This window comes from Diceros bicornis, chromosome 7 (assembly GCF_020826845.1).
Source record: "Diceros bicornis minor isolate mBicDic1 chromosome 7, mDicBic1.mat.cur, whole genome shotgun sequence".
Classification (NCBI taxonomy): Eukaryota; Metazoa; Chordata; class Mammalia; order Perissodactyla; family Rhinocerotidae; genus Diceros; species Diceros bicornis.
This window is the reverse complement of record NC_080746.1, coordinates 87,949,530-87,969,456: the sequence shown is the minus strand read 5'-3', so window position 1 is coordinate 87,969,456 and position 19,927 is coordinate 87,949,530. Positions and strand designations below refer to the sequence as shown.

At 35.8% G+C, this 19,927-nt stretch overlaps 1 protein-coding gene across 1 annotated transcript in view; it reads left to right on the top strand.

Moving 5' to 3' along the window:
* CCDC73 (coiled-coil domain containing 73) overlaps positions 1-19,927 on the top strand; it is a 121,948-nt gene that overhangs the window by 11,733 nt on the left and 90,288 nt on the right. Inside the window, exon 2 of the mRNA XM_058546199.1 lies at positions 14,654-14,725. Within this exon, the coding sequence (XP_058402182.1) occupies positions 14,654-14,725 (72 nt within the window). The remainder of the gene's footprint in view (positions 1-14,653; positions 14,726-19,927) is intronic.

Sequence of the window (19,927 nt, the reverse complement as noted above, 5' to 3'; positions counted from 1 at the left end):
ATGTAAGTCCATTATTTTCATATTGACTTTCTGTCTGGATGGTCTATCCATTGATTTAAATGGGCTGTTAAGGTCCCCTACTATTATTGTGTTGTTGCTAATATCTCATTTTAGGTTTGTTAATAGTTGCTTTATGTACTTTGGTGCTCCTGTGTTGGGTGCATATATATTTTTAAGTGACAAGTGAGAAGACTTCTTGGTAGAGTGTCCCTTTTGTCATTATATATTGCCCCTCTTTGTCTCTCATTACCTGTTTTATCTCGATGTCTACTTTGTCTGATTTAAGTATGGCAACACCTGCTTTCTTTTGTTTGCCATTAGCTTGGAGTATTATCTTCCATCCTTGCACTCTGAGCCTGTGTTTGTCTTTAGAGCTGAGATGTGTTTCCTGGAGGGAGCATATTGTTGGATCTTGTTTTTTAATCCATACTGCCACTCTGTGTATTTTAATTGGAGAATTCAATGCATTTACATTTAGAGTGATGATTGATATATGAGGGTTTAATGTTGCTATTTTGTTACTCATTTTCCAGTTCTTTTGCATTTGCTTTGTTTCTCATCCTGTGTGTTTCGCACTACCAATTCAGTTTGGTAGTTCTGTCTGATGGTTTTCTTAGCTTTCTCTTTATTTATGTGTCTCTGTTCTGTTTGTTTAGTGGTTACCATGAGGTTTGTATAAAAAAATCTCATAGTTGAGAGAATCTACTTTCTGATGGCCTCTTATTACCTTAGACAAAGCCGATTCCATCCCTGTCCTCTTTTCATTCTACCTTGTTGTCACAATTTATTCCATCTTGTATTGTCAGTTGGTGTTTAAAGTGATGAGGTTATATTCATTTTTGGTGTTTTCCTTCCCTTAATCTTTGATGTTATAATTAAGTGTTTGCTAATGTATTATGATAGAGAGCTGCAATTTTTCTGATTTTGTCTATCTGTTTCTCTCCTTGCTCAAAGCTTTGTATTCCCTTTCTTTTTTTTTTCAGGTATGATAGCCTTCTTGAGCATTTCTTGTAGTGGGGGTCTTGTGGCAGTGAACTCCCTTAGCTTTTGTTTATCTGGGATAGTTATTATTTCTCCATCATATCTGAAAGGTATTTTCTCTGCATAGAGTATTTCTGGGTGAAAATTTTTGTCTTCCAGAATTTTAGTATATCATTCCATTCTCTCCTAGCCTGTAGAGTTTCTGCCAAGAAATAGCCTGAGAGGCTGATTGGGATTCCTTTGTACGTTATTTTTTTTGTCTAGGTGCCCTTAATGTCTTTTCTTTGTCATTGACTTTTGCCAGCTTTATTATTATATGCCTTGGAGAGGGTCTTTTTATGTTGATATATTTAGGAGTTCTGTTGACTTCATTCACTTGTATTTCCAGCTCCTTCTCCAGGTTTGGGAAGTTCTCAGCTATTATTTCTTTGAACAAGCTCTCTGTTCCTTTTTCCCTTTCTTCTCCCTCTGGAATACCTATAATCTTTATGTTGAATTTCCAGTTGAGTCAGATATTTCTTGGAGAATTTCTTCATTTCTTTTTAGTCTTAGTTCTCTCTCTTCCTCCATCTGGAGCATTTCTGCATTCCTATCCTCAATAATGCTAATTCTTTCTTCCATATTGTCAACTCTTTTCTTTAGATCGTCTAGATTTTTCTTTATCTCCTCCATTGTGTTTTTCTTCTTCAACATTTCTGATTGGTTTTCCTTTATAGTTTCAATCTTTGTGAAGAAGTTCCTGATTTCATTGAATTGTCTGTCTGTGTTTTCTTGTAATTCGTTGAGCTTTTCTATGATAGCTATTTTGAATTCTCTGTCGTTTAGGTTATAAATTTCTGTGCCTTCAGGGTTGATTTCTGGTTGCTTGTCATTTTCCTTCTGTCCTGGAGATTTAATATATTTCTGCATACTGCTTGATGGCATGGGCTTATTTTTCCTCATTCTGAAAATATCTGGTCACAGCTTCCACCTGCTGCCACTAGGTAGAGGTCAAGAGCTGTGTATTCTGAGCCCACTGTGATCAGACACTTTGGCTGACCAGTTTGCTGGGGCGCCAGGCGGTGGAGAGGGGCTCTTTCTTTCGCCTGCCCACTCCCAGGGGCTTCTCGAGCTTCCCTCACTATCTGTTCTTCTGGGGTGCTAGCTTGGTGAAGGCACCCCTGCAACACTTAAGTCTCCTCCATATAGGAATTTCCCACAGGCTTTGAGAGAGGTTGGAGAGCGATGGTTTTCCTGAGGATGGTTGCCTCTCCCCCCTCTGTCTCTGAGAGCCATGCAGTCTCGGACGGGAGGGGCTCTTTCTTTCACCTGCTCGATCCCGGGGGCTTCTTGCGCTTCCCTCACTATCTGCTCTCCTATGGTGCTAGCTTGATGCAGGCACCCCTGGAACAGTTAAGTCCCCTCTAAGTATGGGAATTTCCCACAGGCTGTGTGAGAACTTGGAGAGTGACGGTTCTCCCGCAGAGGGCTGCGCCCCCCCACCCCCCAGAGCCATGTGGACCCGGTCCCAGGGTCGCTGTCATTTGGGAAGGAGAGGAGTTCTGCTTACCTCCTTCAGTTTCCTCCAGCGGTTCCAGCACCTCCACCTTCAGACGTATGGCTGTCTGGGTCTCTCAGAGGTCTTTTCTGTTGTGTGAATGTCTTCTGTTGGTATATGAATGTTGTTTTTGTTGTATCTTAATGGGGAGTGTCTACAGGGAAAGCTCACTCCACTATGATGCTGACGTCACTCCTGGGAGAAAATATTTACAAATCATATATCTAACAAGGGGTTAATCTCCAAAATATATAAAGAACTCATACAACTCAACAACACAAAAGCAACCTAATCAAAAAATGGGCAGAGGATATGAACAGACATTTTTCCAGAGAAGATATACAGATGGCCAACAGGCACATGAAAAGATGTTCAACATCACTAATCATTACGGAAATGCAAATCAAAACTACAATGAGATATCACCTTACACCTATTAGAATGGCTATAATCACCAAGTCAAAAAACCACAAATGTTCAAGAGGGTGTGTAGAAAAGGGAACCCTCATACACTGCTGGTGGGAATGCAAACTGGTGCAGCTACTATGGAAAACAGTATGGAGATTTCTCAAAAAATTAAAAATAGAAATAGCATACGACCCAGCTATTCCACTACTTGGTATTTATCCAAATAACTTGAAATCAACAATTCAAAGAGATTTATGCACCCCTGTGTTCATTGCAGCATTATTCACAATAGCCAAGACATGGAAGCAACCCAAGTGCCCATCAACTGATGAATGGATAAAGAAGATGTGGTATGTGTGTATATATATATACACACATACATACATATATACACACACACAGTGGAATACTACTCAGCCATAAAAACAGTCAAAATCGTCCCATTTGCAACAGCATGGATGGACCTTGAGGGTATTATGTTAAGCAAAATAAGCCAGACAGAGAAAGACAAACACCATATGATCTCACTCATATGCGGAAGATAAACACATGGACAGAGAGCAGATTAGTGATTACCAGAGGGGAAGGGGATCGTAGGGTGGGCATAGTGGATGAAGGGGCATTTATATATGGTGACCGTCAAATAATACGTACAACTGAAATTTCCCAATGTTGTACGCTATTATGACCTCAATTAAAAAAAATGTTTTTATAGCCACAGAAAGCAATTCTGGATGGATATATGTGAAACCATTAATCATGGTTACTTCAGAAGAGTAAAGTTCTTTGTACAGTCATACATCCCTTAACAATGAGGATACATTCTAAGAAATATGTCATGAGGTGATTTCGTTGTGCCAACATCATAGAGTGTACTTACAAACCTAGATGGTGCAGCTTACTACACACCTAGGCTATATGGTACTAATCTTATGGGACCACCGTCGTGTATGCTGTCCACTGTTGGCCAAAACGTTACGCAGTGCATGACTATCGTGTTCTTGCACCTTTTCTATAAATTTGATGTTGTTTTACAATTAAAAATAAAGTATCAGGCATGCCAAGAAATACTATATGATCAACACCAATGTAAGAGCCATACAATAAAAATAAAACTATATGTGATTTGGATATTGGTGTTTAAACAGAAAAAGGAATTTAATATTATGATTAATACATTGAAGAAATTAGATAGAAAATTGCGAATAAGGAGGAAGAGATGGAGAATTTTACCAGAGAATTGAAATCTATAAAAAAAGAATCAAATGGAAGTTGCAATTCTGGAAGTGAAATATATACAGTATCTAAAATGAAGAATTCAGTAGAGTAAACAGCTGCTTAGACCCAGCAGAAGACAGGATTAGAGAAGTGGATGACAGTAGAAAGTATCCAAATGATAAAACACCACTCACAGATTCAGGAAGCTCTGCAAAACTGAAGTAGGATGAATACACAGAAAACTACACCCGGATACATCATAGAAGGACTACTGAAAAACCCAATGGAAAATCTTAAAAGCAGCTGGAAGTAGAAAAAGATCCATTATTTTCAAAGGAGCAGTAATACAATTGATAGTGGACTTCTCAGTAAGAATTATGTAGCCCAGAAGACAATGGAATGACACAAAGTGCTAAAAGAATAACTACCAACCTAGAATTATATTCCCCAAAAGTATTCTCAAAAACAAAGATGTGAATCTTAAATAAATTTTTCTGAATGAAAGAAGCCAGATCCAAGAGGTGCTACGTATTATACAATGCATTTATATGACATTCTGGAAGAGACAAAACTATAGGGATGGGAAAAAAATCAGTAATTGCCAGATGGAGTGCATATGAGAATTGTTGGGAATGAGGGACCTTTCTATGTGGTATAGTGGTGGTGGAAACATTACTCCATGCTTATGTCAAAACCTATAAAACTGTACACCACAAACAGTGAACTGTACTCTATGCAAACTTTATAAAAATTCAACCAGAATCTGGGGAGAATTCCAGGATGGAATGCAGGCTGTGAAAATGTATAACTGTTTCACCAATGTATGACATCACTTCAGTGAAAGGAGTGGGTGGGAAAAGAAGCTGACTTAAGTAACTTTGTACAACAGTATTTTGACTAGGTACTGTAAGGGTAAAGACAAAAAGAAAGGTACATAAGTACTGTCTCTAACTGGTAAATTTGTTTCTCATGGGAGTAGGACTGAAACTATTTTACAGGTGTGCTAGGGTTGAACAAATAAGCAAATTGTAGATAATGAGAGCTGGGTAGAATTTTTTTCTCTGTTGAAGGAAGAAGTTATAAATAAGCAAAGGTGGAAGGCTAGAATGAGCTCTGTGGTACTAATTAGAGTTGGAGATATCAGTGTGAACTCATGATTTGATTATATATAGATAGAAAAATACAGAAGTATAGACATATGTATATACATGGGTTAGTATACATACACATATTTTCTAACTCTGCTGAAAAGGCCTAGAAGTAGTGAAACCCTAGCAGCAGCAACCATATACAATGCCCAGATCTTGGTTCTAAATATCATTGTGTAATAAAAGGAATCAGGACTCTTTGGAGAAATGGCTTATTCTAGGACATCTTGTGGTGCTGGAAAGTAAGGAAGTAGTTAAAAAAACATGTCAAAAGGATGAAGAAGCCAACCTGAAAGAGCTCCCTATGGACAAAGCTGGAACAATTTGAGCAACAAAATAAATGATAGTATTCGATTATAACCCAAAGAATATTAAAATGAACATCCATTATTCCCTACTGATATAAATAAATGGTTGAATAAATAAATAATTAGGAGAGAGAGGACAGATCTTCGTTACAGAAGATTCTAATTAATAAATTTAGGAGGAAGCAGAGAAATAGGAAATCACCCTTAGAACATCACAGTAATAATTGCTGCAGGCAAGATCCACTGCTAAATGCTAGAATTAGTGGATGTAACTTTAAGGAGAAACAGAATAGTTGCATAGTCACACAGTATCTTTCTCAAATTATTTAGTAAGTTACTGTGGTGATATTATACATGTTCAGGAATTGTTTGATACTCCTCCCTCTAGGAAGTGGAGCTTAATTTCCCTCACCTTGATTGTAGGCTAAGTTCTAACGACTAGATGATATAGAAGGAAAAATAGTTACATTTACTGTGGAGAAACCTGGCAGGTACCACCTTAACTAAGTGATACAAGTTAATGTCCCCAGAAACAATTCATGTGGTATCATTGATTGATGTGAATATCAAATACTCATAATGTCATGAGAAGGGAACTTTACCTCTATGGTATTCTTTGCCCAAATGTAATCTAATCATGAGAAAATATCAGACAAACCCCATATGTGGGACATTCTACAAGATATCTCAACAATCCTTATCAAAAGTGTCAAGGTCATGAAAAACGAGAAAAGACTGAGAAACTATCACAGATTGGAGGAGTCTAAGGAGACCTGATGGCTAAATGTAACATGGTGTCCCTGGTTGGATCCTGGAACAGATATTGCTGGAAAACTAGTGAAATCTGAAAAAACTCTGTATAATTAATAGTATTGTAACAATGTTATTTTCTTGGCTTTGATAAATGTACCCTAGCTACGTAAGATTTTAACGTTAGGGAAGCTGGGTAAAGAGCATACATGAACTCGACTATCTTTGCAAGTCTTCTGTCAACCTAAAATTATTTCAAAATAAAAAGTTTGTAAAAAAAATTAGGACTTTGAAACAATGAAAACTCAAGAAATATTGTAGTACAAATTAATATTCCTTTTTTTTTTTAGGAGATATTAAGCAAGCAACACTATATTTGGTCATTCACTTAACATTTCCTGAGCACTTATTATACCAGATTTTAGAGATTATAATACCATGTTATTAAGGAGTGCACAATATACTCTGAGAGTATGGGTAAGGAAATGCCTAAGTTTACTAGGGAGAGTGAGGGAAGCTTTGTGGAAGGAATAACTTGTGCAGAGACGTTATGGATGAGTAGGAATTTTGGATCAGTCTTTCTAAGGGTTTATCAATTGTGTTCGTCTTTTTAAGGAATTAAATTTTGACTTTGCTGATTCTCTCTATTGCATATTTGTTTTTTTAATTAATGTCTGCTCTTATTTTATTTCCTTATTTTGTGTAATTTGCTCTTCTTTTTATTTTAAAATTTTGGAGATGAATATTTAGTTAATGAATTTTAACTTTTTTCTCTTCTAATCTAAAGCATTTAAAGCTATAAACTTCTCTCTCAGCATGGCTTTAGCTGGATCCCACAAATTTTTATATATTTTATCTTCATTATCATTCAATTCAAATTATTTTCTAATTTTCATTGTAATTTCTTCTTTGATCCACAGTTATTTAGAAGTGTACTACTTCTTTTACAGATATTTGGGAATTTTCTTTTACTTTTTGTTAACTTAAAAAAATTGATTTCTAGCATAATTCTATATCAGATAATATGCTCTATATAATTTCAATCACTTAATATTTGTAGAGCTTTGCCCTCTAGCCAAGCATATAATCAATTTTGGTAAGTATTCCAACATAGATGAACTTGAAAAAATGTGTTCTGTATTTCTTGGGTGCAGTGTTCTATGAATTTGGTCAACTTTGTCAATCATGTTCCTATCTTCCATATCATTATTGATTTTTTGTTTATGTTTTCCTTCTTTTTCTGTCCATGTTTCAGTCTGGTTATTTTCTTCTGTCCTATCAGTTCACTAATCTTCTCTTCAGTTTATCTAATCTGCAGATAAGGTCAATCTATTGAGTTCTTAATTTCACTTCTTGTATTTTTCAGTTCTAAAATTTCCATTTGGTTCTTCTTTTATAATTTTCAATCCTCTGCTGAAATTCATTTTGTCATATTTCTTGAGCGTATTAGTTTCATATATTTTAAAGTCTATCTGTAAACTCCAATATCTGGACCTCTTGTGATCCATTTCTATTGTCTCCTTTTCTCTCTTGTTTTTTGGTCGTTTCACCTTATCTCCTGAGATGTAGGGTGAATTTTGATTGAATGACTGACATAGTGCATGAAAAATTGCAAAGAAAATTTGAGGCTTTGGAGAATGTTATCTTCCTCTGGAGAGATTCACCTTTGCTTCTGTAAATTAGGATGGGGCAGATCATTTTACCCATCAGAGACTGAGCTGACTGGAGGCTGAGTTTCCATCTTTGTGAGGGCTAGTTTATTTTCACTCTGTACTCCAAGAGTTTAGCTCTTTGGGCTTCCAACTAAAATCCTAGGATATTTGCCAGAATCCCTCCTCCTTGGTGGGTCCTGAACACTAAGTCAGTCCACACAAGACTGCTAGTGGATCTGCCTGTTTCTCAGCCTCTAGGGAAATGGCAAATGGTGATTGTTAGGATCATCTGTCTGTACTTCCTTCTCTCTCTGACCTTGGAGATGTATTCTAAATGACCAGTCTTTTTGCAGGATGGTGAAATTGTAGAATTTTAGAGGTGGAAGTGACCTAGGATAGCTCTAGTTCAACCTAAAACCCAGAGACTTTAAGGGACTAGTACTCTGACCTCTCTATTCCTTGTCTGATGCTTTTCTATTAATATATATAATAGATTAACTGGAATGCATAATGCAGTCAACATAAAATTGGGCCATATTGCAAAGAGGTAGATAGTAAAGAAGCAAAACACAATAGACAATAAATTAAAGTCAAAGAAAGAATTTACTTTACTGAACTGTCTTTCAGTACTTAGCTATGCTGTAATTAACAGAATTACTCATTTTTTCCCTTATGGATGTAAATTGGTAATGATAATATTTGGAAAAAAAATAGAATGTTTTAAATTAATAATGATCTACAAGTAAACAGACTGAATCAACAAAAAAGTTTATATTGAATCCATAATGTGTGCTTTTTGAAGTTAGACACCATTTCTCGCTAATTGCCTTATCGGATAGATCTACAGAATGGCTGATGAGTAGGGATGAACAATAGCAGAGGGGTCACAAATTCAGCTTCCTTCAGGATTCAGGTAGTTGACATGTGATGTGAATAGAGTGGAAATTGTGTTGAACTGGAGAGCCTTTAGTTCAACCTATATCTGCCATTTAGCTCCAAAAAATTGTTGCCGTATAGAAAAATGGGCCCTATACTATCAGCTCATCCAATTATTGCAGAAAAACTAAAAATCCAGACTTTAATATGAAATCATTAGATTCTAAAAATTGGAAGTAGGTTGAAAGTTTTTAAACAAAATATATTTCTAAGTCAAATCTTCTATACAATGGGGATAAAAGACCTCCAGCACAGAACTTTCAAACTTTTAAAATATGCATTCATTTGATAACCTTTGAAAAACCACTACTCAATCTTGTCCTAAGAAAATTTAAAATTTAATAGTCAGAACATACCATGCAAATTAATTAGTATACTCTCATGTAGTATATATTATATATCATAATAGAATTATGAAGAAAGAATTATGGGAATTCAGAGAAAGGACACATTAAACTTATTAAATATCTAAACAGTAAGTCCTGGAATTTTAAATTAGCAATAAATAAAAGCCAATGGAAATTTGGGTATCCTAAAGTAGCAATGATTTGCTAAGGAAATTGTGAAGGAAAACTGGGTAATTAATGGTATAATATTTGGTAAATGACATTAAGCAACATTTCATTGCCCCATAAAATTAGTTATGCCATGAGTGGAATCATACCCCTTTGTAATTATAATGATTTATAGAATATATATTTTTATACTGCATGGAAAATTGATATAGTGGGTGTTATCTACATTGCCAAAATGTAACATCATGTAATATGCTTCTCGTATATTAGGATTTTAATTTAACTTCATGCTTTCTATTAAAAATTATTTATCTTTTTATTGTTATTTTTTATTTTTATCTTTCATTCCTTCTTCAAGAAGCTTTCACAAGTTATTAATAAAAATTCTTATTAAATTGTCAATGAAAAAAATAAATTTGGTAAGAATCCCATCTGTAACTTCAATAAAGTACCAAGAATGTAGAACCTTAAAGTGTTTATTTTTTATTAGCTGCCTTAGGACTACAAGGATTTAAGTGTTTTTACAAAAACAATAAAAGAGGAGTAATTTGATGGTTTATTTACTCTTTATAACCTTTAGAAAGTGTCATGGTTTTTTTAAAGTGCTTGCTTCAGGCTGTAGTTTTACAAGATGGGCTCTGTGATGGTCAGGCCTCTTCAATTCTTGACCCTGAATAGATTTAGGGACATAGTACATAGAGCAGGCACATGTCCAAGCAGCCAAAACTGTAACTGGGTATTTTTATTCTCCTTTTCAAACTCATAATCCACCTCCTATGAAATTTCCCCGTTCAGTTTCTCATGTTGTCTGATAAAATACTAATTACTCTTTCAGATAGTTTCTTGGTTTGATTAGCTACAAAGTATTCAAGATAAATAGCTCTAATATGCATGGGGTAGCCTAAAAGTTCATATTTTTAAAAATCTCTTTCCTAATTAGTATTTAAACTATTGTTTTCATGTAAGTCAACTTAATCTAATACATAGATTTTTGAATGGTTTTCTAACTTTTGTGGGATATAAAAATTAAATTCTGAAGTTTTTGAAGGAAAAGAGTATATCATAACAATCCATACTGTCCTACAGCACCCCCAGTCTCTTAAAGGTAATATAATGGCATGTTTAGGAGATTCTGCAGACAGATGATCTAGGTTCAAATACTGGTTCTGCTGTTTACCTGCTATGTGACTTTAGGCAAGTTACTTATCCTCTTGCTAACCCAGTGTCCTCATCTATAAAAGGGCGATAATGAGAGTCTTTACTTCATAAAATTATACCCATGATTAAATTAATCAGTACATAAAAATTCTCAGATCAATATCTAAATCAGAGTAAGATCTCAGAACCCACTCTAGCCACTAAAAGAGAAGTGTATAACCAGGCCCACGTGAAGAAAGCAGTATCTTGCACATTTTCAATCCACTTGCTTTAGGAAGATATGCATATTATATGTACCCCCCCCAACAAATGTGTATACGCTTATTTCCTTTTTCAGTTTGTTTTGACTGTAGGTATGTATTACCCAAGAGCTTCTGATCTCTCCTCACTTTATTTATCACATAGCATAACCTGTTGGTATACATTCCCTCCCTTATTCCGTGTTGGAGGAACCCTGATTGTGTCTTAGGGTCCACTTCTCACCAGTGTGAGTCAGGTGAATCCTGACTGTCTTAACCACTCATGAAGGTCCAGTGCACTCCCCTGGCCAATGACTGGTTTAGGAGTGGGCATGTGACTTAGTTATGGCCAGTGAGATATTAGAAGATGTGTGTTGGGAAGCTTCTGGGAAAAGTTTTGTTACCCTTTAATTAAGAGATTATACTTTTTCTACTGCAGGGTAATGTCCTTTCTGTCCTTAATGCCTGCAATTAAAGTAGCAGAGGGGTGAAAAGCCTAAGGAAAATCACTTGGATAATGGCAAAATGGAAAGATGAGCAAAATCATAGTCCTTGATGATACTGTTGAGCCACTGAAAATCAATCCTGGAAGCACTCTGCCTTTAGACCCATTATCATGTGAGATGATAAGTCTTATAAGCCATTGTGAGTCAGGGCTTGATGTTGCTACTTAGTGCTGAAAGCGTTTTAAATGAGACAACTTTTGTGAAAGCCTATCTTTGAACACCATAGCATAAGTGTGTGTGTGTGTGTGTAATAAAGCAAGGAATATGTAAGAGAGTCATAAGGAAAGTATTTCATAACAAACATATTTTATCTGTTAATATCTACTCTTTGATTTCTCCCAATCATTTTGTTATGAAAATTGTCAAACATACAGCAAAACTGAAAGAATTTGACAGTGAACACTCAGACACCATTAATATTTTAGTATACTTGCTTTATCACATATCTATCCATCTATTTATCCCTTCAACTTCATTTTTGTTTTTTTCAGAGTAAATTGCAGGCATCAGTGCACTTCCTCCTAAATACTTCAGAATGCATATTATTAAGCAGAGTTGAATATATCTTTACAGCTTTCATTCTTTATAGTAAAATTTACATACAATGAAAGGCAGAATCTTAACTGTACCTTTGATGAGTTTTTTTTTAATTTTTTTTTTTAATTTTATTTTTTTTGGGAGGAAGATCAGCCCTGAGCTAACATCCATGCTAATCCTCCTCTTTTTGCTGAGGAAGACCGCCTCTGAGCTAACATCTATTACCAATCTCTCCTCCTTTGGGCTTAGCGGTTGAGTGCGCGTGCTCTGCTGCTGGCGGCCCGGGTTCAGATCCCGGGCGCGCACTGATACACCGCTTCTCCGGCCATACTGGGGCCGCATCCCACATGCAGCGGCTGGAAGGATGTGCAGCTATGACATACAACTATCTACTGGGGCTTTGGGGGGGGTGGAAATAAATAAATAAATCTTTAAAAAAAAAAAAACTTGTGAGAGATATTGGTCTCAGTTTTCTTTTTTTTGTACTGCCTTTGTCTGGTTTTGGCGTCACAGTAAACAGGCCTCATAAAATGGGTTAGGATGTGCTCCTTCCTCTTCTATTTTTCTAGAAGGGACTTGTAGAAGTGATTTTTTTTTTTGTGGTGACATTGTTTTATAACATTATATAAATTTCATCAAAAACATCATTCAATTTCGATTTCTGTGTAGATTACATCACGTTCACCACCCAACCTAATTACAATCCATCACCACACACGTGCCTAATCACCCCTGGTAACCACCAATCCACTCTCTGTCTCTATGTGTTTGTTGTTGTTAGAAGTGATGTTAATTCTTCTTTAAATATTTGATAGACTTCTCTAGTGAAACCGTCTTGGCCTGGAAATTTCTTTTTGAGGAGCTTTTTAATTAATGGTCATAGAGCTATTTAGATTATACATATTACCTTGGTTAAGGTTTGGTAGTTTGTGGTTTTTTGAAGAATTGGTCCGTTTCTGTAAGTTGTCAAATTTATGAGCATACACTTGTTTGTAGCATTCCCTTATTAACATTTTAATGGCTGCAGTATCTTTGTACATGGTTTCTTTTAGCTCTTTGAGCATATTTAACGTTGTTGATGTGAAGTCTTTGGCTAGCAAGTCCATGGTCTGCGCTTGCTCAGGGAGAGTTCCTATTAGCTTTTTTCCCTGTGTATGGATCACGCTTTCCTGTTTCTTGGCATGCCTTGTAATTTTTTCGTTGAGAACTGGACATGGACATTTTGAATATGTGGCGAGTCTGGAAATCAGATTCCTCCCCCTCCCCAGGGTGGCTGCTTGTTGTCATCATTGTTTGTTTGTTTAGTGACTTTTCTGAAATCATTTTGTAAAATCTGCAGTTTTTGTTATATGTGGTCACTGAAGTCACTGTGCTTTTAGCTTAGTGATCAGCTAGTGCTTTGTTTGACAGAGATTTACTTAAATACCTGGAACGTAAAGAAAAAACAAACTCCCAGTCTTTGCAGAAGGGCTCTCTGTATGTGGTGGGGCCCACCTTCAGCACTCTTCCAGGCAGTTTTCAAGTCTGCCTGTAGAATTTTTCAACACAAGCTTCACATTTCTCTAGTGATACCTTGTGTTTATGGTGTGGGCTAATTCAGGAGTTTTACATTATTTTAAACAAAATCAGAGGGTTTTTCTAAATAACTGCTTTGTGCTTGGCCCTGGGCCTCCCCACTTGACTTAGATCTTCCCTTTATGCTGTTTCCCACAGAGAGTCTGCCTTTGCGGCTCTCTCAGCTGTATCTCCCTGTCCTTGTTACTTGACGCTTGTTGGTCAGGTGGTGGTGGCAGGTGGGGGAATAGGGACATTCTCTGGTGTTCTTATTAAAGCCTCTGTCTTAGGTGAACCTGGGTCTCAGGGTGAGGTCTTCACAAGAGTTCCCATCCCTCCTTCCTTTTTAATGCTGGGCCAGCGTGTATTCCTGCTCCTCCCCAACAACAGAGCTGTTGTTTTATTTTCCTGGCCTCTCCTCCCAGCTGCAGTGGGTTTCCACAGATGCTCTCTTGCTATGGTTTTTATTGCCCTCCCCCTGTAGACTAAGGCTTTTGTTCCTTAGGGGGATCAGAAGGACAGGTCTTTCTAGGTAGAGGTTTTCAGTGGCTGTTGGTTCCCTTTCCCAGTTGCAGAGGGTTTCTGCGAGTGTGCTTAGATAAGAGTTTTTGTTGCCCTTTCTCCTGCAGATCAAGGTTCTTGGTCTGTAGGGGAAATAGGGAAGATGGCTTGTGACTGCTCTTCTCCTCCCCAGCCAGCACCACAGGGGAAGGCTTTCTCAGATTCTTCCCATCCTTCCCTGTAAGCACCTGGTGGGTACTTGAAGGAAGAGCCTGATAGGAGGTATATTTCTGGGGCCCCCAAGGGATTCACGTTCTTACCCTAGCCCATGTGCTGCGTGTAGCAATTTATTAAGGACTTTTAGCTGAGTTTTCTTATCAGTATTCAGTGGCTTATGTCGCAGGTAAGCGAATGCTGCGGTTCTGTTCTCCCTGCAAGCACCTTTCTCTGTCCAGATTTTGCATTACTTGATTGATTTGGGACCTCAGTTCTCTAATGGGTTTGTCTGTTTAATTTGCAATTTGTCCATCTTTTTTCTTGTTGTAAGGGTGGGAGGATGCTCTTTTTATCTCTCTAGAAGGAGCTCTGAAACTGGAAGTTTTAAGGGTGGGAGGATGCTCTTTTTATCTCTCTAGAAGGAGCTCTGAAACTGAAAGTTTTAAAGTCCTAATTTTCCTACCATTTTTCTTCTTTTTATTGATTTAGGAAGCAGAAACTCAATATGAAGAGCAGATTGGTAAAATTATTGTGGAGACACAAGAGCTTAAATGGCAAAATGTGAGTATCTTTTCCCTCAGATTAGCATTTTTAGCATCTATTTAAAAATGTATTCTAATTCTTAATTGCAGAGTTAATTTTTAAATTTCTTAAACATATTCTGGGGGATTGTGCATCATTTTAAATGAAGTCTCAAGAAAATTCCAACTAAAACTGTTAATAACATTTGGGCTTTCAGAAAACAGAATTTTTTTTTCAGGCTTTCTGGTAAGAAAATAGCTAAGGGTGACACTGAGAATAACTCTGAAAACTACTATGAACTATTTCATATCTGAGAAACATATTGTGTGTTATAGAGGAACCAAAATATTTTTTAAGAAGTGAAACCTCAGAATAGTACCATATTTTCCCAGGCTGTTGTTACATGCTGTAACCAAATATTAAAAAATAGGATCAGATCTGATTCTCTCTCTAGCCTCATCTATATACAAGCATTTTTGGTGGTGCTTTTTTCATGCCTTTCCACTAAAATAATCTTAACAGCTAAAAATTGAAAGCTTAATTACGTTGGCCCCTCTTCTCACTACTTGGCAATATTGAAACAGGAACTTGGAGATAACATATCAGAATCAGAACTAAAGTGACAGAGGAAAGACCAAACTAGAAACAATGGGAATTTTGAGGCCAGAAAGACCCACAAGGTCATGTAGAATATGGAAGTAAAACTAGAGTTGGATTGTCTGAGGCACAGGTCTGAAACAGAGACCTGTCTCTGGAGAGAAAAAACAGATAAACACCAAGTACAAATTGAAACTCCAAGCACATTTCCAAATGTAAAGTCATATCTTGTTTTTGGATAGAGAGAGTCAACAGTATAAAGTTATCAGAATCCTCGAGTTAATCAGTAAGTTTAATACAGTCCAATTTAAAATACCAAGAGCATGTTTGCCATACTTAAGCTGGTTTCTAAGGTTTATGTGGAAATAAACATACAGGAGTGGCTGGGAAATTTTTGAAAAAGAAATTTGGTGTAGTGTACGTGAATAGATAGGTATTCCTTAGAACATAATATTATGAGTCCAGAAGTAGATCCAAATACATAACATAATTTAGTGAATGATAAAGGTGGCATTTAAAATCAATAGGGAAAAATAGATTATTCAAGAAATGGTATTAGAACTGAGTTCCAGCTGAAGCAAAATAAAGCCAGATTCCTACCTTTACAAACTTGTAGAAAAATAGGATCTTTCATGTATTCTTGTTGGCAGTGTAAATTAGAAGTGTCTTGTTGAATTCCCCAAAATATCACCATACAACTTGTTAATAAAACAAATCTATGTTTATTAGAACTCATTGCAAGAAGTGAGAACACTACCTTGACAGGGTCTTAGTGTCTCAAAAGGGACAAGTCAGAATTGGAATATATAGAAGGTTATGGGGTCTAGGCTCAAGTGGCTTCAGGAAGATGTTTTTTTCCCATTTTTTTTATTGTGGTAAAATACACATAACATAAAATTTACCATCTTAACCATTTTTAGGTGTACAGTTCAGTGGTGTTAAATATGTTCATAATGTTCTTCTGCCATCACCACTATCCAGATGACTCTCTTTATCTTGTATAACTGAAACTCTATACCCATTCATTAAACAGTAACCCCCCATTACCTGCCTTCTCTCCAGCCCCTGGCAAACACCATTCTATTCTCTGTATGATTTTGACTACTCTGTGTTCCACATATAAGTAAAATCATACAGTCTTTGTCCTTTTGTGACTGGCTTATTTCACTCAGCATAATATCCTCAAGGTTTATCCATTTTGTAGCATATGTCAGAATTTCCTTCCTTTTAAAGGTTGAGTAATAATCGTTTGTATGCTTATACCACATTTTGCTTATCCATTCATTCATAGATTAACACTTGAGTTGCTTCCATGTTTTAGCTATTGTGAATAATGCTGCTGTGAACATGGGTATACACATATTTGTTTGAGCCCCTGCTTTAATTTCTTTTCAGTATATATCCTGAAGTAGAATTGCTGGATCATATGGTAATTCTATTTTGAATGTTTTGAGGAACCTCCATACTGTTTTCCACAGTGGCTGTATCATTTTACATTTTCACCAAAAGTGCACAAGAATTCTCATTCCTACACATCCTCACCAACACTTATTTTCTGTTTTTTTTTGATAGTAGCCATCCCGATGGTTGTGAGGTGTTATCTCATTATAGTTTTGATTTGCATTTCCTTAATGATTAGTGATGTTGAGCATATTTTCATGTGCTTATTGACCATTTGTATATAGTCTTTGGAGAAATATCTGTTCAAGTCTTTTGCCCATTTTGAATCGAGTTGTTTGGTTTTTTTGTTGTTAAGTTTTAGGAGTTCTCTGTATATTCTGAATATTAATATCTTATTAGATATACGATTTGCAAATCCTTTCTCCTGTGAGTTGCCTTTTTACTTTGTTGATAGTGTCTTTTGATGCATAAAATTCTTAATTTTAATGAAGTCCAATTTGTCTATTTTTTCTTTTGTTGCTTGTACCTTTGGTGTCATATCCAAGAAATCATTGCCAAATTCAATGTTGTGAAGATTTAACCCTGTGTTTTCTTCTAGGAGTTTTATAGTTTTAGGTCTTACATTTAGGTGTTTGATCCATTTTGAGTTAATTTTTGTAGATGATGAGGGTAAGGGTCCAGTTTGATTCTTTTGCATGCGTATATTCAGTTTTCCCAGCGCCACTAGTTGAAAAGACTGTCCTTTCCGGATTGAATGATCTTGGTACCCTTGTCAAAAATAATTTGACCATGTATGTGAAAGTTTCTTTCTGGGCTCTCTATTCTATTCCATTGGTCCATGTGTCTGTCTTTATGCCAGTACAACACTGTTTTGATTATTAGAGCTTTCTAGAAAGTTTTGAAATTAGGAAGTGTGAGTCTCCCAGCTTTGTTTTTCTTTTTTGAGATTGTTTGGCTATTTGGAGTTCCTTGAGATTCCATATGAATTTTAGGATGAATTTTTCCATTTCTGCAAAAATGTTACTGGGATTTTGATAGGGTCTGCACTGAATCTGTAGCTAACTTTGAGTAGTATTGACATCTTAGTATAAAGTTTTCTAATCTATGAGCATAGGATGTGTTTCTACTTATTTATGTCTTTTTAAATTTCTTTCAGCAGCATTTTCTAGTTTTCATTGTACAAGTCTTTCATTTCCTTGGTTAAGTTAGTTACTAAGTATTTTATTCTTTTTGGTGCTGTTGTAAATGTAATTGTTTACTTAATTTTGTTTTCAGATTGTTCCTTTTTAATGTATAGAAATGCAAGTTATTTTTGTGTGACTTTGTATACTGCTACTTTGCTGAACTCATTAGTTCTAACAACTTTTTTGTGGAATCTTTAAGGTTTTCTACATATAAGATCATATCATCTGCAAACAGAGATAATTTTATTTCTTTCTTTCCAATTTGGACATCTTTTATTTCTTTTTCTTGCCTAATTGCTCTGGCTAGGACTTCCAGTACTATATTGAATAGAAGTTGTGAAAGTGGGCATCCTTGCCTTGTTCCTGATCTTAGAGGAAAAGCTTTCAATCTTTCGCTATTGAATATGATGTTTGCTGTGGGTTTTTCATATATGGCTTTTATTATGTTGAGGTAGTTTCCTTCTGTTCCTAGTTTGTTGAGTCTTTTTATCATGAAAGAGTTTTGAGTTTTGTCAGATGCTTTTTTTGTAGCAATTGAGATGATCATATTTTTTTTCCCTTCATTCTGTTAATATAGTGTAATCACATTGATAATTTTTGTAGTTGAACCATCTTTTTATCTCAGCGATAAATCCCACTTGGTCATGGTGCATGATCCTTTTAATATGCTGCTGAATTTGATTGCTAGTATTTTGATGAGGATTTTTGCATCAGTATTCATCAGGGGTATTGGTGTGTAGTATTCTTCTCTTGACATGTCTTTGTCTGGCTTTGGTATCAAGGTAATACTGGCTTCCAAGCATGAGTTAGGGAATGTTCCCTCCTATTCAAATTTTTGGAAAAGTTTGAGAAGGTTTGCTGTTAGTTCTTCTTTAAACATTTGGTAGAATTCATCAGTGAAGACTTCGGGTCTGGGGATTTTCTTTGTTGGGAGATTTTTGCTTACTGATTCAAACTCCTTACTAGTTATAGGTCTAGTCAGATTTTCTATTTCTTCGTAATTTGGTCTTGGTAGGTTTTGAGTTTCTAGGAATTATCCATCTCATTTAGGTTATCCAATTTGTTGGTGTACAATTGTTGTCATAGTACTCTCATAATCCTTATTAATTCTGCTGAATCAGTAGTTATGTCCCCACTTTCATTTCAGATTTTAGTAATTTGAGTCTTCTTTTTTTTCTTAGTCCATCTAGCTAAAGGCTTGTCAATTTTGTTGATCTTTTCAAAGAATCAACTTTAGTTTCACTGATTTTCTCTATTATTTTCCTATTTTCTATTTCATTTATTTCTGTTCTCATCTTTATTATTTCCTTCCTTCTGCTAGTTTTGGGTTTAGTTTGTTCTTCTCTTTTTAATTCCTTAAGATGTAAAGTTTGGTTGTTGATTTGAGATCTTTCTTGTTTTTTTAATGTAAACATTATAGCTATAAATTTCCCCCTTAGCACTGCTTTTGCTGTATCCCATAAGTTTTTGTATGTTGTATTTTTGTTTTCATTCATCTCTAAGTATTTTCTAATTTCCCTGGTGATTTATTCTTTGATCCATTGGTTGTTTAAGAGTTTGTTGTTTAATTTCCACAAATTAACTGTTTTTTCTTCTGTTATTAATTTCTAACTTCATCCCATTGTGGTTAGAGAAGATAGTTTGCATGATAGCTATCTTTTGAAGTCAACTGAGACTCAATTTTTGTGCCCTAACATATGATCTATGCTGGAAAGTGTCCCGTGTACACTTAAGAAAAATGTGTGTTCTGTTGTTTGGGGTTGGAATGTTCTGTATGTGTCTGTTAGATCGAGTTGGTTTACGGTGTTGTTCAAGTCCTCTATTTCCTTATCTTCTGTCTGGTTGTTCTGTCCGTTATTGAGAGTGGGCTACTGAAGCCTCTAACTGTTATTGTAGAGTCATGTATTTCTCCTTTCAGTTCTGTCCATTTTTGTAGTCCAGTTTTGTCATATATTTTGATGGTCTTTCATTAGCTGTGTAGATGTTTATAATTGTTCTATTTTCTTGCTGTACTGAACCTTTTTGAATATATAATGTCCTTCTTTGTCTCTTGTAAACT